The sequence below is a fragment of the Typopeltis vanoorti genome, chromosome 25 (genome assembly GCF_054136105.1).
Source record: "Typopeltis vanoorti isolate ZY-2024b chromosome 25, IOZ_Tvanoo_1.0, whole genome shotgun sequence".
NCBI classification, from domain to species: domain Eukaryota; kingdom Metazoa; phylum Arthropoda; class Arachnida; order Uropygi; family Thelyphonidae; genus Typopeltis; species Typopeltis vanoorti.
Window position 1 is genome coordinate 1,922,947 of NC_143573.1, and position 19,853 is coordinate 1,942,799.

The 19,853-nt window shown below is 37.0% G+C and overlaps 1 protein-coding gene across 3 annotated transcripts in view; it reads left to right on the top strand.

The window, feature by feature from the left end:
* Nucleotides 1-19,853, top strand: part of ptc (protein patched) — a 313,027-nt gene that overhangs the window by 186,713 nt on the left and 106,461 nt on the right. For all 3 annotated transcript variants that reach the window (XM_090414812.1, XM_090414810.1, XM_090414811.1), the window contains one exon: nt 11,187-11,332. In XM_090414812.1, the coding sequence (XP_090270938.1) occupies nt 11,187-11,332 (146 nt within the window). The remainder of the gene's footprint in view (nt 1-11,186; nt 11,333-19,853) is intronic.

The window sequence follows — 19,853 nt, forward strand, 5'->3', positions numbered from 1 at the left end:
GTAATAAATTTGAGCACCTTGTAATAAAACTGCCCAAAAGAATAATTATATTCATTGAAACAGTGAGGTGAGGATGATTGGAATAAATCTATGCCAAACAGTGGTGGCCCGTACATAAGCATTGCGACACTGCAGCACCCCCAAGGAAAAAATGAAAAATTTAAATTTTGTATGTGTTTATAAATAATAACAATGCTTACAACATTATATAAATGCAATACAATATGTTAAAGGTTACAGCTTATGTTTCAACAGTGATTGAATAGTTAATAATTGGAATTGTTCGATTAACGCTTTAGATTACGAAACAAATACACTGCGTTCTAACGCAGTGTCAGAACAGCCAGTCTTGCCGATATTCATTTGCGCTCGTGATTGCACGTTACAAGTCATTCTGACACTGCCCAAACGAGCAGTGTAGCGTATGCTTGCACGCGTTATTTCTATGAGATACAAAACTTTTATTATTGGTGTGTGTTCTTGGTGAGGGTGAACTATTTTTTGCAAATCTTATTTTATTTTGTTGAAATAACAAATAATTATTTATTTATTATAGATACAAGGCTGAATTATGATGAATGTCACTGTTGAAAATATATGAAAAAATTATATATTTCAATTATCGTTACATGCAACAAATACACTGTGATCTAATGCAGTGTCAGAATTATTGCATTTGGGTCAATGCAGCCATCTCGCTGATATTCGTTTGCACTTGTGATTGCACGTTACAAGTCATTCCGATACTGCTCAAATGAGCAGTGTATCATATGCTTGCATGTTATTTTTGTGAGATACGAAACTTTTATTATTGGTGTTTGTTCGTGGTGAGAGTGAAATATTTTTAATAAAGCAATTTTTTAATATGTAAATTTATTTATTAATAAATTGGTTACTGATTAGGAAAAAAATAATTTTTTTTATTTTTATTTTTTATTTTGTATATGCAGCACCCCTACTTAAAATTTTCACCAGCTGCCGCTGATGCCAAATAAGGAAACACTGCATAGTCCTAGGGAAATTAATATGACATGTTTAAGTTAAGGGATATATATCCCATATCGTTTCTTAGCCAAATAAGAAACTCAAAGAGTTTTCATGCCGAATATAGTAGAAACTATATAAAGTTCGACGATTCCAAGCGTAAGCAAATACCTGGATACTGCAGCAACGGACCCTTAAGGTAGTGCAAGCTGAGGCAACTCATGTCTAAGGTGGAGCAAGCTCCGATCACTAGTCTTGATATTTACCCATAATGTGAACTTAGCTCCTAGGAGCTGTATTACTGTTCTACATTATGAGAGAAGGTCACTACCCAGACCGGTTTCGACCTTTATTGAGGTCTCATCAGTGAGTAGGTAGACCTAGTTAATATCAAGTTTGTAGCGAACAGAACTTACCACCCTTCTATGAGTATTGCCGAGAGGTGTCCTAATAAATTATTAGACGTATGAAGAGCCAAAGGCTTCAATTCGGCAACATATAACTTGTTTAAGTTAAGGGATATATATCCCATATCGTTTCTTAGCCGAATAAGAAACTCAAAGGTATTTGCTTACGCTTGGAATCGCTGAACTTTATATAGTTTCTACTATATTCGGCATAAAAACTCTTTGAGTTTCTTATTCGACTAAGAAACGATATGGGATATATATCCCTTAACTTAAACAAGTTATATGTCGCCGAATTGAAGCCTTTGGCTCTTCGTATGTCTAATTAATAAGACATTTTATATTTTTAGAAAAGGCTTAAGAAACTGACTCTAATGAACATTTATTGTATTGTAGTAGTTTGCTGTGAAAACAAAGTGTTCAGTCTAATATACTGATTAAGCACATGTGAAACAAACCAATAATAGAATGAGTTATTTTTAGTGGGAAAATAGAAGGTCTTGGATTCAAATAGTTTTATAGTTATTAATTTAGTTGTATTTAAAACATATAGTTTTATTTAGTTTAATTAATATAAATTTTATTTGGTCTCAAGTCAATTAATTCCTGGATTCTAAAAATAATGAAGTTAAAAGTCATTGCATCAATTGGATTGAACTTTTGTATATTTACCTAACATTTGGTATATAAACAGTCTGTTTACAGAGATATAACAGAAATTGTGCAGCTGACAATATTTTTCACATAACTGGAACAGCTGACATGATTATTAGCAGTATAATTGTAACATCTCCCATAGACGAGGATGACCTCCTCATCATCTCCAACTCCTGCATTCATGATCAAGGCAGTGTATCCCAAATATTAACAAGAACTGCACATCATGTGTCTCTTCTAGTGTGGTGTCAGAAAGACATCAGAAGAACTATGTGTAGGATATCTGTATTAAAAGTCAGATATCCCACAAATTAAAAAGAAAAAAATGAATTTAAAGTTAAGAAGCTTATTATAAAATATATTATTATTTTGTAATGTTGTTAGTTAAATGTATATTTCTTTTTGTATGTCGCAGGCAAGACTTTTTTTTTTTTTTAGAGGTATTTTTAGCCACTGAAGTCTTGCTTATACAGGGTGTTCGGGATAAATTTGACATATTTATAATTAATTATATTTTTCCGTAAGTTACATGTATTAACACACACTTCTCTTCATTTAAAAGTTTGGACCCTTCTTCATTCATATACAAGATGTCAGAAAGGATGGATAGCTGGAACCCACCTGAATCATGGAAGAGAATAACTTGTATCATGATGATTCGTGCCCGCCATCAAAATAAGGATATTACGACTGCTGCCCAATGCTCCCTGAATACAGTAAAAACAATCAGGCATGAACTAGAGACTTGCAATGGTGACTACGAGGATGTAGCAAGAAGAAAGATCCCTAGCAGACGATCTGATTGCGTTCGTACAGCAGAATTCCTCGCAAATCTGCAGGAACAGGTGTTGAAGAACCCTGGCATTGGAATTCGGGCTTTGTTCGTGGAGTTGCTAACTGTAGTCAAGCCCTGGATAACAAGGGTAGGCAATGGTAGGCCGTATGTATGGCAGCAGGATTCGGCCCCTTGCCACACCTCTGGGAAAAGTCAAAAATGGTTGTCTGAAAATTTCTACGACTTCACCAGTCCAAATGTTTGGCCTCCAAACTCCCCAGACCTTAACCCCATGGATTATTTTGTATGGGGCGCAGTTGAAAAAGACACCAATCGCACTTCCAGTAATACAAAAGCCCAGTTAATGGATAAAATTAAAACAGTTTTTGCGGCCCTTCCCAGGGAGACTGTAGCATCAGCTTGTTCGAGGTTCCAAAGCAGAATTGAAGCTGTGATCGATGCTAATGGTGGTTATTTTGAGTAAATCTTGTTGATAGTATTGTAATTAACTCTGCCTGTAATGTTTTTTTGTCAATTCATTAAATTTAATAGATACAAAGAAGATTTTCTTTTTCCTTACGAAACTGTCAAATTTATCCCGAACACCCCGTATATTAAATACATTTATATTTAAATTAGTTATTAAAGCTTAATTGGAATTTTGTGTGAGCTGTCAAATTTATGTTTGCAATGTATCTAAACAAATGTTGTTTAAAAAATACGTTAGGCTGGCACTACATGTAAAGTGAAAATTACCATCATAATCCATTTGTAGGAATAATAAAACTTTGTTTCATGCACTGAGTTAGATTCTGACAAAACCTTTTTTCAGAATCTCAAGCAAAACTAGTAATGCCAGCATACAATGGTTGATTGGAGCAGAAGTTGCTCTATTGTATTTCCAAGCTTGCTCAGAAGTGAAACAATGGACATTAACAGGTGTTGCTAAGTTGCAACTATTGAAGAAGGAAAATTTGGGAGTTTCTACGTTTTCAATATATGATTATGGAACAGAATTTCGAAGAATGGTTACTGAGAGAGTAGATCCTTAAAAAAAGAGATAAGTGAAGTACTAAGAAAGAAATAAGGACTTATTCAATGAAAATTGAAGAAAACTTTATTGCTCTCTACGTCATATAGAAATATGCCCAGTAAAGTTTATATTGTTTTATTATAAATTTAGTTTAATCCTTTATCCAAGTGTGAGCAAACAAAGTTTGCGCCTGAAAGTATCTTCAGGACTGGGTTAAGGTGGTACAACACCAGGGCAACTTGGTGCAAAGGTGGAGCAAGCTACCAACACTCCTACCTCAGTATTTCCTATAATGCAAAACACATCTCCTTGCGGATATGTCTAATGTTATGCATTAAGGGAAGGGCCACTACCTTTTTTGTATTGTTTTATTTAGGATTCTCAGTCTGAAAAATGATTTGAAACTGATGTTGTAAGTAATTTATTCACTGAAGTATATAGTTTGAAACTTCCATATAGAAAGTAATTTTTTTTTTTTTTGAAGTGATGAAACTGTCGGTATGGTTTTAGTAATTTAACCCATGAAACTTGTTGTGGCTTTCATCTGTATGAAAGTGAATTAAGTTACTAGATTGTTTTGGATGAGGACAAAATATTGTTTAGAAGGTATTCTAAAAGAAGGGTTACCAACTCACTCCTCCCACTTTTGCACAGATTTTTGGTCTCTGCAGTTTGTGTATTCTATAAATATTTCCATGGTAAATGTTCATCAAATAACATCTATAATTCCTCCACACAGTACCAAACCCATTGGAACACGTGCAGCTGCCACCCAACATCTTCACAGTACACCTTGAAATCCACAGAACAAATTTCTTTTCTCCTCCTTTATCCCTGCCAGTGGAACAGTCCTCCTCCTGATGTGTTTCCCAGGGAATACAATATACAGGCTTTTAAATCAAATGTGAAGATGTTTCTCCTTTCCTAACCCACTACACATATATGGCACTAATGTACTATAGGTTGATCAACCAACCTCCCATGTATGGGCTTAACATATTAAAAAAAAAAAAAAAAAGAGGTCTGGCACAAAGTCTTACTTACCAAATTACTAATGTATGGTCTATCATCTACCCTTTGCAACTGGGATTGCCAATTCCTTCTATTGTTGTTAACTATGTCTAATGGTGGATGGCTTTGTTTCTTCAGATTTCCTCAACTAGTGTAAGTACTCTTGAGTTCTGTACTTTTCTCCATGCCCTTTCTCTTATTCATAAATTTCTGTCTTTAACCTCAAATCCTTTCCCAGTTTGGCTGATGACAGTGCATTCCATTTGTCTTTTTCACTCACATTGTAATGCCCATATGTCCCACACTATGAGACCTTCCACAATCAGTGCCATAAGAATTTATCTGCTTGCTGTATTTCAGTGGAGCAAGGACAAGGTTGTCAACAGCAGTGCCACAAAAACACAATCTTTTCTTCTTTCATGCAAAAAAAACTACACTTCACCTTTCTCTTACCTTTGATAATATCCAAATTGCCACACAAGATCAGATATCTCTTCTTAGACTGACTTACACGAAAGTAGGTCTGCTGAAGACATTATTTCTCAGCTGTGCAACTCCTAACACTGCACAAAAAATTCTAAATCTCCCCCTCCCTAAGAATATTGCGCTCACAATCGGTGTGGTCCAAAATCTCTCTCTAAAAATGCTCAGTGCTGTTCAGAAGAGGGTAGTTTTGTTAATTGGAGATCATTCTCTCATAGACTCGTATCAGTCATAATAGACACATAGATATGTTTCTGCTCTGTGCTACTTCTGTGGTTATTTTGTGAGAGAGACTATTATGCCAAATTTGCTGATACCATTCCTCTACTTTCCCTCAAATCTATGACCACATAAGCAACTACTAGTCGACATTGAATTTGTGCAGCACTATATAAGCACTCAAATTGCCTGCATTCAGTGGAACAGCAAAGTAAAAATACCTACAGAACAAGGACAGTCACATACAAGAAGCTGGAGGCAAGAATTGGATCCTCCTCATCGTGATTTATTTTCTGTAGTTAACATTGAAAAGAAGATAGGCAGTATTTCAAAATTTGTGTAGAATAAAACCATCAGGTCTATTGCAGTTATTAAAGTTCTGTAATACTACCTGACTGTTTCACAGAATAGCTTGTGATGCAATTGCTACATATTTAAATTGAAAGTTGCTGCTATTGAAATTGCATTTCAGTTTGCAACTGCAAATTGAATATACAAGATACTAATAGTGCTACATACAGTCAAATCTCACTATAACAAATACCATTATAACAAACTACCAAAAAGTCCCAGTGAGAACCTCATAGGCCCAATGCTGTCTAAAAGAAATTCATTATTATTATTATTATTACTACCCAAGACCCCATGCAATCAAAGACTCATCTGGGAGGTTCTTTCATCATACATGTACAGCTCATCATACCATGCTTTAAACACACTCAAATTCTCTGCAGACACCACACTCTCAGGCAAGGCATTCCAATCATTCACAACTCTGCATGAAGAAAACCTGCTTCTCACTCCCCTACTCACACCCTCTTTATACAGTTTCCAGGGATGACTTCTGGTTATCCCCTGATCTCCCGCTATTTTCTGTAGAGCCTCTCCAGCATTGATCCTATAACAACCCCTTTCTAACTTATAGGTTTCTATCATATCTCCCCTCCTCTTGTCCACCAGACTCTGCAAATTACATCTTCTCAATCTTTCCTCATATTCGACATTCCAGAGGTTAGAAACTACCTTAGTCAGTTGCCTCTGGACCCTTTCCAACATCCCTTCGTTCCTTCTGAAAACCAGGTGACCAAATCTGGGCATAATAGTCTATGCATGGCCTAATCAAAGCCTTATACAATGGAACAAGAATCTCATTACTTCTACAATTCAGTGTTCTCCGCATCATTCCCAGAAGCCTTTGTGTTTTCACAATTTTGGCAATATGTCCCCTAAACTTCAGATCCTTATCCACTATCACCCCCAGATTCTTATTTCCTCCACCTCCGACAATATATCCTCACAAGCATAAATTCTGCATCCCATCTTTGTTTCCCAAATTTTAAAACCTTACATTTTGCAAAATTGAACTCGCATCCCTATTCCCATACTCAATCATTCAATTTATTCAAATCTTCTTGTAAGGCCAACAATATCTTTTCTGTTTTTCATGGTTCGTCCCAACTTTCTATCATCTGTAAACAGATTCAGTTGTTTGCAGATGATATCTCCATCCAAATCTTCACCAATATCATTAATATCTAAGTTAAACAGTAATGACCCTAAAACAGACCCCTGAGGCACACCACTAGTGACTTTCCTTTTCCTGGATATCGCTCCTCCATACACAACTTGTTGATACCTATCAGATAGCCAGTCTCCAATCCAATGCACTAATCTAATATCCAACCCCATCTGCTTTAGTTTGACTATCATCTTATCATGCGGTAATCTATCACAAATCTTTGCGAAATCTAAGTATATTACTCTGTATCCTTCTCCTCTGTCCAAGGAAGCTGTCACCTTATTGTAATAAGTAAGTAGATTACTAAAACATGACCTCCCTTTAGCAAATCCATGCTGTTCATCAAAGATAATACCATTGTTGTCAACCCAATTCTGGATCCTAGTTCTCACCAGCTTCTCCAACAACTTAACCACAACACCTGACACACACAGATAGGCCTATAGTTTGATGCTTGAGTTCTATCACCTCCTTTATGAAGTGACACAATCTTGCCCTCCTTCCACTCCTTAGGAACTTGACCTAATGTAAGGCTCGTATTAAAAAAATATGTCAAGGCTGGTGTCAACTCCCTGACACATTCCTTCAGAATACGTGGTGATATATTATCAAGTTCCACAGCCTTATTAACATTTAGTTTGCTCAATCTCCATACACCTCTTGCTCACTTACAGTCAGTCTCTCCTCCCCATCATCAACTACTCTCAATCTCTCTCTATGAAGTTACATTCAAAGATTGAAAGACCTTTATGAACTGCTCATTAAGTATATCCACCACATCTTCCATAATCATAAAGACATCTCTTCCATAAACAGCTGTCTTTATACCCTTTTCTCCAATCAATGTCATCCTTCCGTAATAATTTTTCGTTTGCTGGCTACATATCGAAAGAACTACTTAGGATTCTTTTTGGCTTCATTAACTAACTGCAGTTCATACCTCACTTTTTACCCTTACCAACCAAGTCACCTGCCTTGCCTGGTCTTTGTAGTCCTCATGGAATTGGTTATTTCCACTTCTCTTATACTGCCTCCATAATGCTCTTTTTCTCTGTATTGCATGCTTAATCTCTTTATTTATCCATTTCACACCTACCTTATTTAACCTTCTCACCCTTGGAATACATTTAGACATTGCATCTACTAGATAGGTTTGAAAAATCCCCCAAGCTACATTGTTCTCTTTTCCAGCTAACTCCTCATTCCATGCTACACACTTCAAACTGTCTTCTGAGCTCTTCATAATCACCACTCCCTTGTAGTTCCATATATACCCTTTTCTCACAGAGGTCCTCACACTGCTGGCAACCACCCAGATAATCACCTCATGGTCACTCTCACCAATTGGTGGGTGATTTGACACCTCATTTATAATTACATCCTCTGATGAGATGACCAAATCCAAGGCCCTCAATTCTCACTTGCCTTCTGTTACATACTGTCTGAGGCAGTTATCCCTCAAAAACTCACTCATTTTCTCTATTTCTGGTTGCTATCTCATTATTCCAGTCTATACTGCCATAATTAAAATCATTCATAATGATCACTCTTTTTATTTGCTTGGCTAATTTGATTATACCTTTCATTATCACTACCATCCACATTACCAGGTCTATAACAGCATCCATCTAATCATACCCTTCCATCTCTATTCCTGTCAGGATGTCGTCTCATCTAACCATGTCTCACTTATTCCAAATTTTTGGGTGAACAGACTCAATTAGTGCAATCGTTTTATCTGCCTTGTTTCTTACACTTCTAGCATTTGTATATAAACACAACAGCTCATTCCTGGATCTACAGCTAGTTCCACTGATACCACTCATTCAATGTGATCTCTCCATGCTCAACTGGGGTCATTTCCTTTTCTGCTTATTCATTTTAGAACCTTCTTCAATTCCAACTGTTTCCTTTTGATCCCAGGTCAGCCCATTCCTTTCTTGTCTGTACATGCTTTCACATCCTCTTGGAGCATCCACCTTTCTCACGCTGTGTACCCCCTGTCCACCCTGAGCCTCCCTGTTTCTCTTGCACACCCATTCTCTCATTTTCCATACTCATGCCACTCACTTCCTCATTCATAACCATCTCTTCAATCTCTCCTGTCTTACTCTCCTGCTCTTCCACATCACTCCCCACTTGATGTGATTCATTCTATATACTCACTTCTCTACCTTCCAGCAGCAGTCTATCCGAGCAACTCACACCATAACCACTCAAATGCAGTCCATCTCTTATATAGTTCACTTCATCCTTCAAACTCATTCCACTCATTAACAGACTGTACTCTTTCTCCTCACACATTTCAGCTAACATATCATTCATAATCCTTGCTCTTCACCTCATCTCACCACTGTCATACCTAGACAACATGCTTACTACTCTTCCTATCACACTATTCTCTTTTATCTGTCTAAGCAGCCTCCTGATATCCATTCTGACATGCTCTTTATCCTCTGTCAAGTACCTATCATTTGTCCTTTGTCATTCATACCTATTAAACCATTAACTCCTTTGCTCGCTCCCTCCTCATATCCAATCCCTCAATCACTCTACTCATTTTACTGCCTGGAAAACATACCTTGTGCATCCTCTCATCCAGCACACCTTTAATAATGGAGTTACCATACAATGCCACACTCTCATCTTTTCTGACCTCTTTCATACCAACATGATTTGTTTTAATCGTGTTCACCCGAATTTTCTTAATTTCATTCTTCATCCATTTCATCTCTTGCCTCATCCTATACAACTCAACTTTCGAATCTTGCACCATAATCTCTGTCATTCAATCTTTCTAATTTCGAACTCTCAACCCTCGCTTCACACTTTCACTCTCATTCATCCTTTTGAGTTTCCTTACTTTCGGTCCATGTGTCCAACTTTTGCTATCATTCATTCTTTCAATTTTTCCAACTTTCGAACCTTGCGTCACACTCTTTCCGGTTTCATTCGTTCTCTTAATTTCATTGCCTTCCACCACATTTGCATCACTTTCGTCCTTTTTACCATCCATTAACAGTTTTCAAATCACTCTTTTTCTTTTTCAGTGATTTTTAGCAATTTTTTGCCTTTCTTTCACCATCCTTCTCTTTCGAATGAGCACTCATTCTCCCCGTGACATTCTCGCTGCTAACAGAATTCATTTTATATATCACCTTTCTGTCATCAAATTCATATTAGCACTCATTAAATCCTCGTTTAGCTCACACTTTGCACACGTACACTCTCCTTCCATCCACCCACAAATCCTCTTATGTAATCAAATGAGTACATGTATATATGTAGCACATATCGCACTTCACGAAACAACTGAAATATAAGTTAAAGTCCTACGGTGACAAAGCCGCTGCATCTTTCCTTTGCCGATTATTACTATAAGGTCCAATAACAACGAATTTGTAATCAAGTTCAGACAAAATATCTCATACACATTATATTGATGAATTCCCATCAGCGATTTTCTTCCAAATGAATATTATTTGTCATATTTCTGATATATTCAGATCTTACACTTCACCCCTCTACAGCGCTACTTAATTGCTTCAGTCCACTTGGGTCTTTCTTTGGGAATTTTTTTCCTGCCTTTAAACACCTGTTTTGTTAACACTTTTCCTCTGTTTCTGATTAAGTGGCCATACTACCTTAGATAGCTGTTCTCATGCATTCTTGACATTAACAATGCGAAGTTCCTTTAACAAAAAAAAATTGATATTTGGTCATTAGGATTTAAAAAAAAAAATCTCAGTGATGTAACTCATAAGAAAAATCAGGTTAAGCTTATTGCTTTTCCTCTCGCATGACAACAGTTGGAACAAAACTGCTATGCCTTATTTAAGAAGACATAGTGACATTGAATGGGGGTGGGGGGGGGGGGAGGTTGCTTCGTCGGTGAGTGTTTAGTCTTCCCAGAAGAACCAGCATAATAATAGATCCTAAATAGAAGACGGTGTTTTATATATATTTTTAGCATTCGTTACATTGTCTGAGGCTTTCGCTCTACATGAAAAAAATGCTGATATGTTATATGCATAAAGAAGTACGAAAAAGATTTCAGATATATGAATGCAGAAAATAAACTGCGTGCATTTGTTTTAGGTCTGCAAAAAGCATTTGACCAAGACTGGAAAGAGGGTTGTATTACACAAGAAGGATGGTTTTCTAATTCTTCAGTTGATGGAATATTAGGATACAAACTGCTTGTTCAGACTGGTCGCATTGATAATCCAATTGACAAATCATTGGTAAGTGCTATCCATATGTTGCATTAGTTCAAAGTTTTGTATTATTATTTCCTGTGAAATTGTAATTTTGTATATTTCAAAGTTAGTGTCAAAAAGGGAAGATATTGGTAAGTAAAAATATGACATTAAGGATCATGATATTATTATTTAAAATTAAATTTTGGATTAAAGATTTGAAATGAATGAAATCTTTTATTATTAACATCTGACCTCCATGGAGTCAGGGACTCATTGTGGGAGGTGCACATTATCACACACAAAACTCATCCAACTGTGCCTTAAATTGATTCAATGCTTCTGCATTCAAACACACTTAAGCACCTCATTTCACTCACTAACGACTCTCCATGCAAAGAACCTTCTCCTCACCCCTCTGTTCATGCCCTCCTTATACAGTTTCTAGGGATTGCCTCTTGTTCTTTCCTCTATGAAAAATTTCATCCATGTCAACTTGATAACAACCCCTGACTAACTTCTATGTCCCAATCATATTCCTCCTCCTGTTTACAAGGCTTTTCATTCCAAAGACTGCTGACTACCTATGTGAATCTTTTGTGAACCCTTTCTTATATATCCTCGTCACAATGAAAACCTGGTGACCAAATCTATGCACAAGGCCTTATCAGTGGAATCATAACCTCTTTATTTTTGCATGCCAGGGGCCTCCATATTATTACCATTATTTGATGTGATGACTTCACAACTCATGCAGTGTGGTCCCTGAATTTAAGTCCCTTGTCCACTACCACCACTGCCAGATATCGCATCTCCTCTACCTCGTTTAAAGTTTCCCAACCAAGTGTATACTTTGCATCTCATTGTTGCTTACCACATTTCAAAACCTTACACTTTGCAACATTGAACTGACAGTTCCACTTACCTCTCCATTCATAGATTCTATTCAAGTCCTCCTGAAAGGTCATAACATTGCTTGACTCTGCATTGCTCTCCCCAATTTTTGCTAACAATGTTAAGTTATTTCCTAATATAATTTTAATGCCCCATTGACACCATACAACTGTAGCGTTTTGAATAGTTTTTCTCTTGGCACCTTGTCATTTGCCTTTTCCAGATCTACAAAACTAAAATACAGATATTTGTTATATTCCCATGATTTTTCAACTATTTGTCGTAAAGTGAAAATCTGATCCTGACAGCCTCTGTTTGGCCTGAATCCAGCTTCTTCTTCACCAAGCTTCTCTTCCATAATCCTTCTCAATTATTTCTCAAGTATACTTGCATAAATCTTACCAGGACCACTCAGTAGAGAAATACCTCTGTAATTCTCACATTCAGTTTTATTTCCCTTTTTATATATGGGTACTATTAGAGCTCTACTCCAATCATCTGGAATTTGCCCCTCTGTCCAGGCCTTCTGAACTATATAGTGCAACGTGTAAGTCTTTTATACCTCCATACTTGAGCATTTTTGGTTGAATATCATCTACTCCAGCTGTTGTTCCATATTTCAGGCTTTTGATGGCTTTTTCCGTATCCATACTTCAAGTATGGATATGTATTACGGACTGCATGCCTGTTGAGTGTTTTTACCACTGTGCTGTCACTGATTGTTTCATTTAGCAACTTTTTGAAGTAATTAATCCATACATCAAGGATATAATATCTTTTTCTCCTGTTTTCATATCACCTTTATCATCTCTAATTCCTTTTACAGCACTCTTTCCTCCATTTCTGAGCTGCTTCAATAACCTCCAGAATATCTTGCAACCTTAATATTTATTTTCTATGGTCTTGCCAAAGTCCTCCCATGACTTTTATTTAGCCAGTTTTACACAGTGTTTAGCTTTCTTACATTTGTCTCTGTATTCTCTAAGAGCACAAGCTGATATATTTGCCAGGAACTTTTAGATCCTCAATAAGGACCAACTTTTCCTTTTTCATTGTGTCAGTTTCTTTCTCTAAAGCCTCAAAAAATTCCTCCACTTCTACCATAGTAGAACCTTCTGTGGGACCATAGGCACAAATAAGTCTCACTGTCCAGTTTCCATTCTCATATTTGCCCACATCACTCTACGTGAAATTGCCTGCAATTCAAGAAGATTAGCCTCATGTTTAGTGTTGAATACTATGGCTACTCCTTCTTTTCTTTGATTGTCATTGCCTGAATATAACATTTTGTATTTATTGCTCAGAAAGATCTCGCCAATTTTTGCATTTTTTTGTTTCAGTCACTCCTATTATGTCGATCTGGTACTTATGCAATTCCTCTGCTAGCTCTATTTCTTTGCCATTCAGACTTCTTATGTTGATAATACTGATCTTTAACTCTTGTGATGTTGAGTTGGGTTGGAGGTTTAGGATTTGTTCCAGTAGCTGACTTTTTGCTGTTTGCCCTGGTTCCCTGACGAAAACAATGGGGGTAGTTGTTTAATCAGGCAACGCCCCAGCCTGCATGAAATTCTGTCATGTTATACCATCATTTTTATTTTATTTTAAGCCAATAAGAATGCAATTCGGTTGGCTAAATCTCAAACTGCCAGCCCATCCTCATTTGGTCAGTATCTGGGTAGATAGCTAGCAGGATGCACCACGAGAAGGTGAGGATTGGACATGAGGATTGTGAAGGTCTCCTCTCAGTTATACAGCTTTGATCCATAAGCACCCCAGTCAGTAAAACATGATCTTTCTTTAACAAATCCATGCTGATAACCACAGAGAATTCTGATGTTATCAACCCTTTCTGTACCAACTTTTCACCAATCTCTCTAGTACCTTCACCACAACTCCAGATATACAGATTGGCATATAATTTGTAGCCACTTCCATATCACTACCTTTGTGCAGTGAAAAAATTTTACCTTCTTTCAAATCTCTTGGGACCTGTGCAGTTTTAAGATTGTTATTAAACAAGCAGGCTAATACTGCTGCCAATTCCCTGGAACATTCCATTAAGACACATGGTGGTATGTCATCAAATCCTATTGCTTTATTGACATCAAGCTTATTTATTTCCTCATATACCTACCTTTTGTTTGCTTGAATTAAGCTATCCTCTCCTGTCCTCCACACTTAAGTTTTTCATGATTTCACCCTGTTGAGGATGAAACACCTTTATAAATTGTTCACTGAATTACCTCAATGATGTCTTCTGCAGCAGTTACCATTCTACCATTTTTATCTATTAACATCATCTTACCATAATCATTCTTTCTTCTGTTTGCCACTTGTCTGAAAAACTAGGGTTTTTCTAGTCCTGATTTGCTAATTTTTGCTTGTACTGTAGTTTTGCTGTTCTTACCAACTGGGTCACCTTCTGGACCTGCTCTTTATACTTCTCATGCAATCAGTTGCTACCATTATTCATCGTCTACCTCCACAGTTATTTCTTCAAAATTTCATGCTTAACCCCTTTATTCATCCATTTGACACCTACTGTATTCAGTCTTTTGATCTTTGGAATACATTCACACATTGATGTTGTTAAATATCTTTTGTGCAGTTCCCATGTAGCATTTATCTCCTGCCCACTTTACACCTCATTCATTGCTATACCTCCAAGCTTTTCATAACCACCACCACCACTTGTAATTCCACATATAGCCTTTCCTCACAGAAGTCTTCATATGGCTCACAACCCAGATGATCACTTCATGATCACTCTCACCAACTGGAGGGAAGTGCAAAACCCCACTCACAATCACATCCTCTGATGAAATGATCAGACCTAAAACTCTCAATCCTTGTGTGCCCTCCTTTACATACTGCCTGAGGTAGTTATCTCTCAGGAACTCATCATCATCATCATCAAATTCCTGCCATGTACCCTTAAGGGGTGTACAGGATATGACAGTACTACATGAAAAAATTACATCATTACTAACTTCCTATCTACAATTTTCCTCCAAATCAGTCTGTTACTTGTCAAGACTCCAACATTATCAGATCTTATATTTCTATCGTCTAAGGCACTTTGTACCGTATCAATCCACCTATATCTTGGTCTTCCTCTGGGTCGTTTTGCTGCCAACCTGGCAGAGAACACTTGTTTTGCTAATCTTTCCTCTCCCATTCTATTTAAGTGACCATACCATCTGAGATTAGCTCTGCTAACGCATTCCTGGATGCTGACAATGTCAAGTTCTTTCCTAATATCCTCATTTTTAATATGATATTGCCATTGATGCCATCTGTTCACGCCTCTAATCTTTCTCAGGACTCTCATATCTGCGGTCTCTAGTCTTTGGTCAAGTGTTTTACTTCTGACCCAGCTCTCAGATCCATAAGTTAAAATTGGTTTGAACACAGTCTTGTATACAGCTAATTTAGTGTTCCGACTAATTTCTTTCTTATTCCATATGAATTTATTCAATTGACTTCCCACGATACCAGCTTTGCTGATTCTGTTGTCTATTTCTATATTTAGTTTACCATCTTCAGTAAAAATTGTGCCTAAGTAGCTGAAATGTTTCACTTGTTCCACAGGTTCTCCATTCACAACACAGTTGACATTTTCAATGATTCTGCCTATTTTCATTGTCTTTGTCTTTTTATTGCTGACCTTCATACCATATCTATTACAACAGCTATTCAATTTAGTCAGAGAATCTTGCAGACTTGTAGCAGATTTATTTAGAAGTATAACATCATCCGCATAAAGCAAAGAGCTGACATTAACATCTCCAATTTTGATATCAGGTTTAATACCACATTCCTTCATAATGTGATCCATATAGATAATGAATAACAGAGGGGATAATGTGCATCCTTGTCTCACACCAGATTTAACATTAAACCATCTTCCTGTACTTCCTTCAATTCTAACTGCTGACTCACAACTCAAATAAAGACTAAGTATTGCTTGATATAATGCCCCATTGACACCATATACCTGCAGCGTATTGAATAGCTTCTCTCTTGGCACCTTGTCATATGCCTTTTCCAAATCAACAAAACTTAAATAAAGATCTTTGTTATATTCCCATGCTTTCTCGACTATTTGTCGTAAAGTGAAGATCTGATCCTGACAGCCTCTATTTGGCCTGAATCCAGCTTGTTCTTCACCAAGCTTTTCTTCCACAATTCTTCTCAACCGTTTCTCAAGTATACTTGCATAGATCTTGCCAGGAACACTCAGTAGGGAAATACCTCTGTAATTCTCACATTCAGTTTTATTTCCCTTTTTATATATAGGTACTATGAGAGCTCTACTCCAATCATCGGGAATTCGTCCCTCTGTCCAGGCTTTCTGAACTATGCAGTGCAGCCACTGTAAGACTCTTATACCACCATACTTCAGCATTTCTGGTCGAATATCATCTACTCCTGCTGCCTTTCCACATTTCAAGCCTTTGATGGCTTTTTCTACTTCAAGTATGGATATGTATTCCTGACTGCATGCCTGGTCAGTGTTTTTTATCACTGTGCTGTCATCACTGCTTGTTTCATTTAGCAGTTTTTCAAAGTAATTACTCCATACTTCAAGGATATCTTTTTCTCCTGTTTTCATTTCACCTTTATCATCTCTAATTCCTTTTACAGCACTCTTTCCTCCATTCCTAAGCTTCTTCAACAACCTCCAGAATATTTTGCCACCTTCTTGATATTTATTTTCTATATTCTTGCCAAAGTCCTCCCATGACTTTTGTTTAGCTAGTTTTACACACTGTTTAGCTTTCTTACATTTGTCTCTGTATTCTGTAAGAGTAAAAGCTGACTTATTTGCCAGGAACTTCTGATATGCTTTCTTCTTTTCCTTCACTACCTCTTTAACTTCCCGTGTCCACCAGGGAGTTCTAATTTTTTTATCCTTGCACACAACCTCACCACATGCCTCTCTGGCAGAATCAATCAATGTTTCCTTCAGAGTTTGCCACTGAATCTCCAAGGTTTGATTCCTGTTCTCAAACTCTTTCATTTTCTTTTCAATAATATTTCTGTATTTTAGTCTACAGTTCACATCTGAGAGCTGCTCAACTTTTATTCGCTTTAAAACTTTCTTACATGTTATTCTTTTCAATATGAAATTCAATTTAATCCTGCTCAAGACTAAATAGTGATCACTTCCAATTTCAAATCCTCTGTTCACTCTGGTGTCCTGCACCAGGGAGAAAACATCACTATCAACAATGACATAGTCAATGAGACTTTTCTTATTCCTAGCCTCTTCTCTCCATGTGAACTCAAGAACAGGAACTCAAGAAATTCATTTTCCTTATTCCCAGATGTTATCCCTTCATTCCAATCTATACTGACTTAATTAAAATCACCCATAATCATCACCTTTCCCTTCTTCACTAACCTTAATTGCTTATACATTTCTTCCTCAATACCGTTCATATTCCCAGGTGTATAGCAGCATTCGACTAAATATCTCTTCCTGTCAACCTCCACCTCGCACTATATCAACTCACAACCATTTCCACTATTTACATCTCATATCTCCACCTTGGGCAATTTGGGATTAGCCGACCGAATTGTATACTTATTGGTTAAACCAAAATAAAAACGATGATACAGCATGACAAAATTTCATGCTGGCTGGGGGGGGGAGTCACCGGGTTAAACAAGGCCCCCATTGTTTTCGCCAGGGAACCAGGGCGAACAGCGAAAAGTCAGCTACTGGAACAAATCTGAAAATAAACCCCAACTCAACATCACTAGAGTTAAAAATCAGTACTATCAACATAAGAAGCCTGAATGGCAAAGAAATGGAGCTAGCTGAGGAATTAGATAAGTACCAGATCGACATAATAGGGGTGACTGAAACAAAAAAGACAAAAACTGGTGAGATCTTTATGAGCAAAAAATACAAAATGTTATATTCAGGCAAAGACAATCAAGGAAAAGAAGGAGTAGCCATAGTATTCAACACAAAATACGAGGCTAATCTTCTTGAATTGCAGGCAATCTCAAGTAGAGTAATGTGGGCAAATATGAGAATGGGAAACTGGACGGTGAGACTTATTTGTGCCTATGGTCCCACAGAAGGTTCTACAAAGGTAGAAGTGGAGGAATTTTTTGATGCTTCAGAAAAAGCAACTGACACAATGAAAAAGGAAAAGTTGGTCCTTGTTAGGGATCTAAATAGCAGAGTAGGAAATGGTTGTCAGACATACAAAAATATTTTGGGAAAATTTGGAAAAAAGAGCAAAGCCAATAATAATGGCAAATACCTGTTGGATTTCTGCTCAGGACATGGACTGGTTATTACTAACACCATGTTCCAACATAAAAATGTGCACAAATTCACATGGAGAGAAGAGGCAAGGAATAAGAAAAGTCTCATCGACTATGTTATTGTTGATAGTGATGTTTTTTTCCTGGTGCAGGACACCAGAGTGTACAGAGGATTTGAAATTGGAAGTGATCACTATTTAGTCTTGAGCAGGATAAAATTGAATTTCATATTGAAAAGAATAACATGTAAGAAAGTTTTAAAGCGAATAAAAGTTGAGCAGCTCTCAGATGTGAACTGTAGACTAAAATACACAAAGATTATTGAAGAAAAAAATGAAAGAGTTTGAGAACAGGAACCAAACCTTGGAGATTCAGTGGCAAGCCTTGAAGAAAACCCTGATTGATTCAGCTAGAGAGGTATGTGGTAAAGTTGTCTGCAAGGATAGAAAAATTAGAACTCTATGATGGACACAGGAAGTTAAAGAGGCAGTGAAGGAAAAGAAGAAAGCATATCAAAGGTTCCTGGCAACTAAGTCAGCTTGCGCTCTTATAGAATACAGAGAAAAATGCAAGAAAGCTAAACAATGTGTAAAACTAGCTAAACAAAAGTCATGTGAGGACTTTAGCAGGAACATAGAAAATAAATATCAAGAAGGTGGCAAAATATTCTGGAGGTTGAAGAGGCTTAGGAATGGAGGAAAGAGTGCTGTAAAAGGAGTTAGAGATGATAAAGGCGACATGAAAACGGGAGAAAAAGATATCCTTGAAGTATGGAGTAATTACTTTGAAAAACTGCTAAATGAAACAAGCAGTGATGATAGCACAGTGGTAAAAAAACACTGACCAGGCATGCAGTCAGGAATACATATCCATACTTGAAGTAGAAAAAGCCATCAAAGGCTTGAAATTGGAAAGGCAGCAGGAGTAGATGATATTCGACCAGAAATGCTGAAGTATGGGTATAAAAGTCTTACAATGGCTGCACTACATAGTTCAGAATGCCTGGACAGAGGGACAAATTCTTAATGATTGGAGTAGAGCTCTAATAGTACCCATATGTAAAAAGGGAAATAAAACTGAATGTGAGAATTACAGAGGTATTTCCCTACTGAGTGTTCCAGGCAAGATTTATGCCAGTATACTTGAGAAAAGGTTCAGAAGAATTGTGGAAGAAAAGCTTTGTGAAGAACAAGCTGTATTCAGGCCAAATAGAGGCTGTCAGATTCAGATCTTCAATTTACGACAAATAGTTGAGAAAGCATGGGAATATAACAAAGATCTGTATTTAAGTTTTGTTGATCTGGAAAAGGCATATGACAAGGTGCCAAGAGAGAAGCTATTCAATACGCTACTGTTATATGGTGTCAATGGGGCATTATATCAA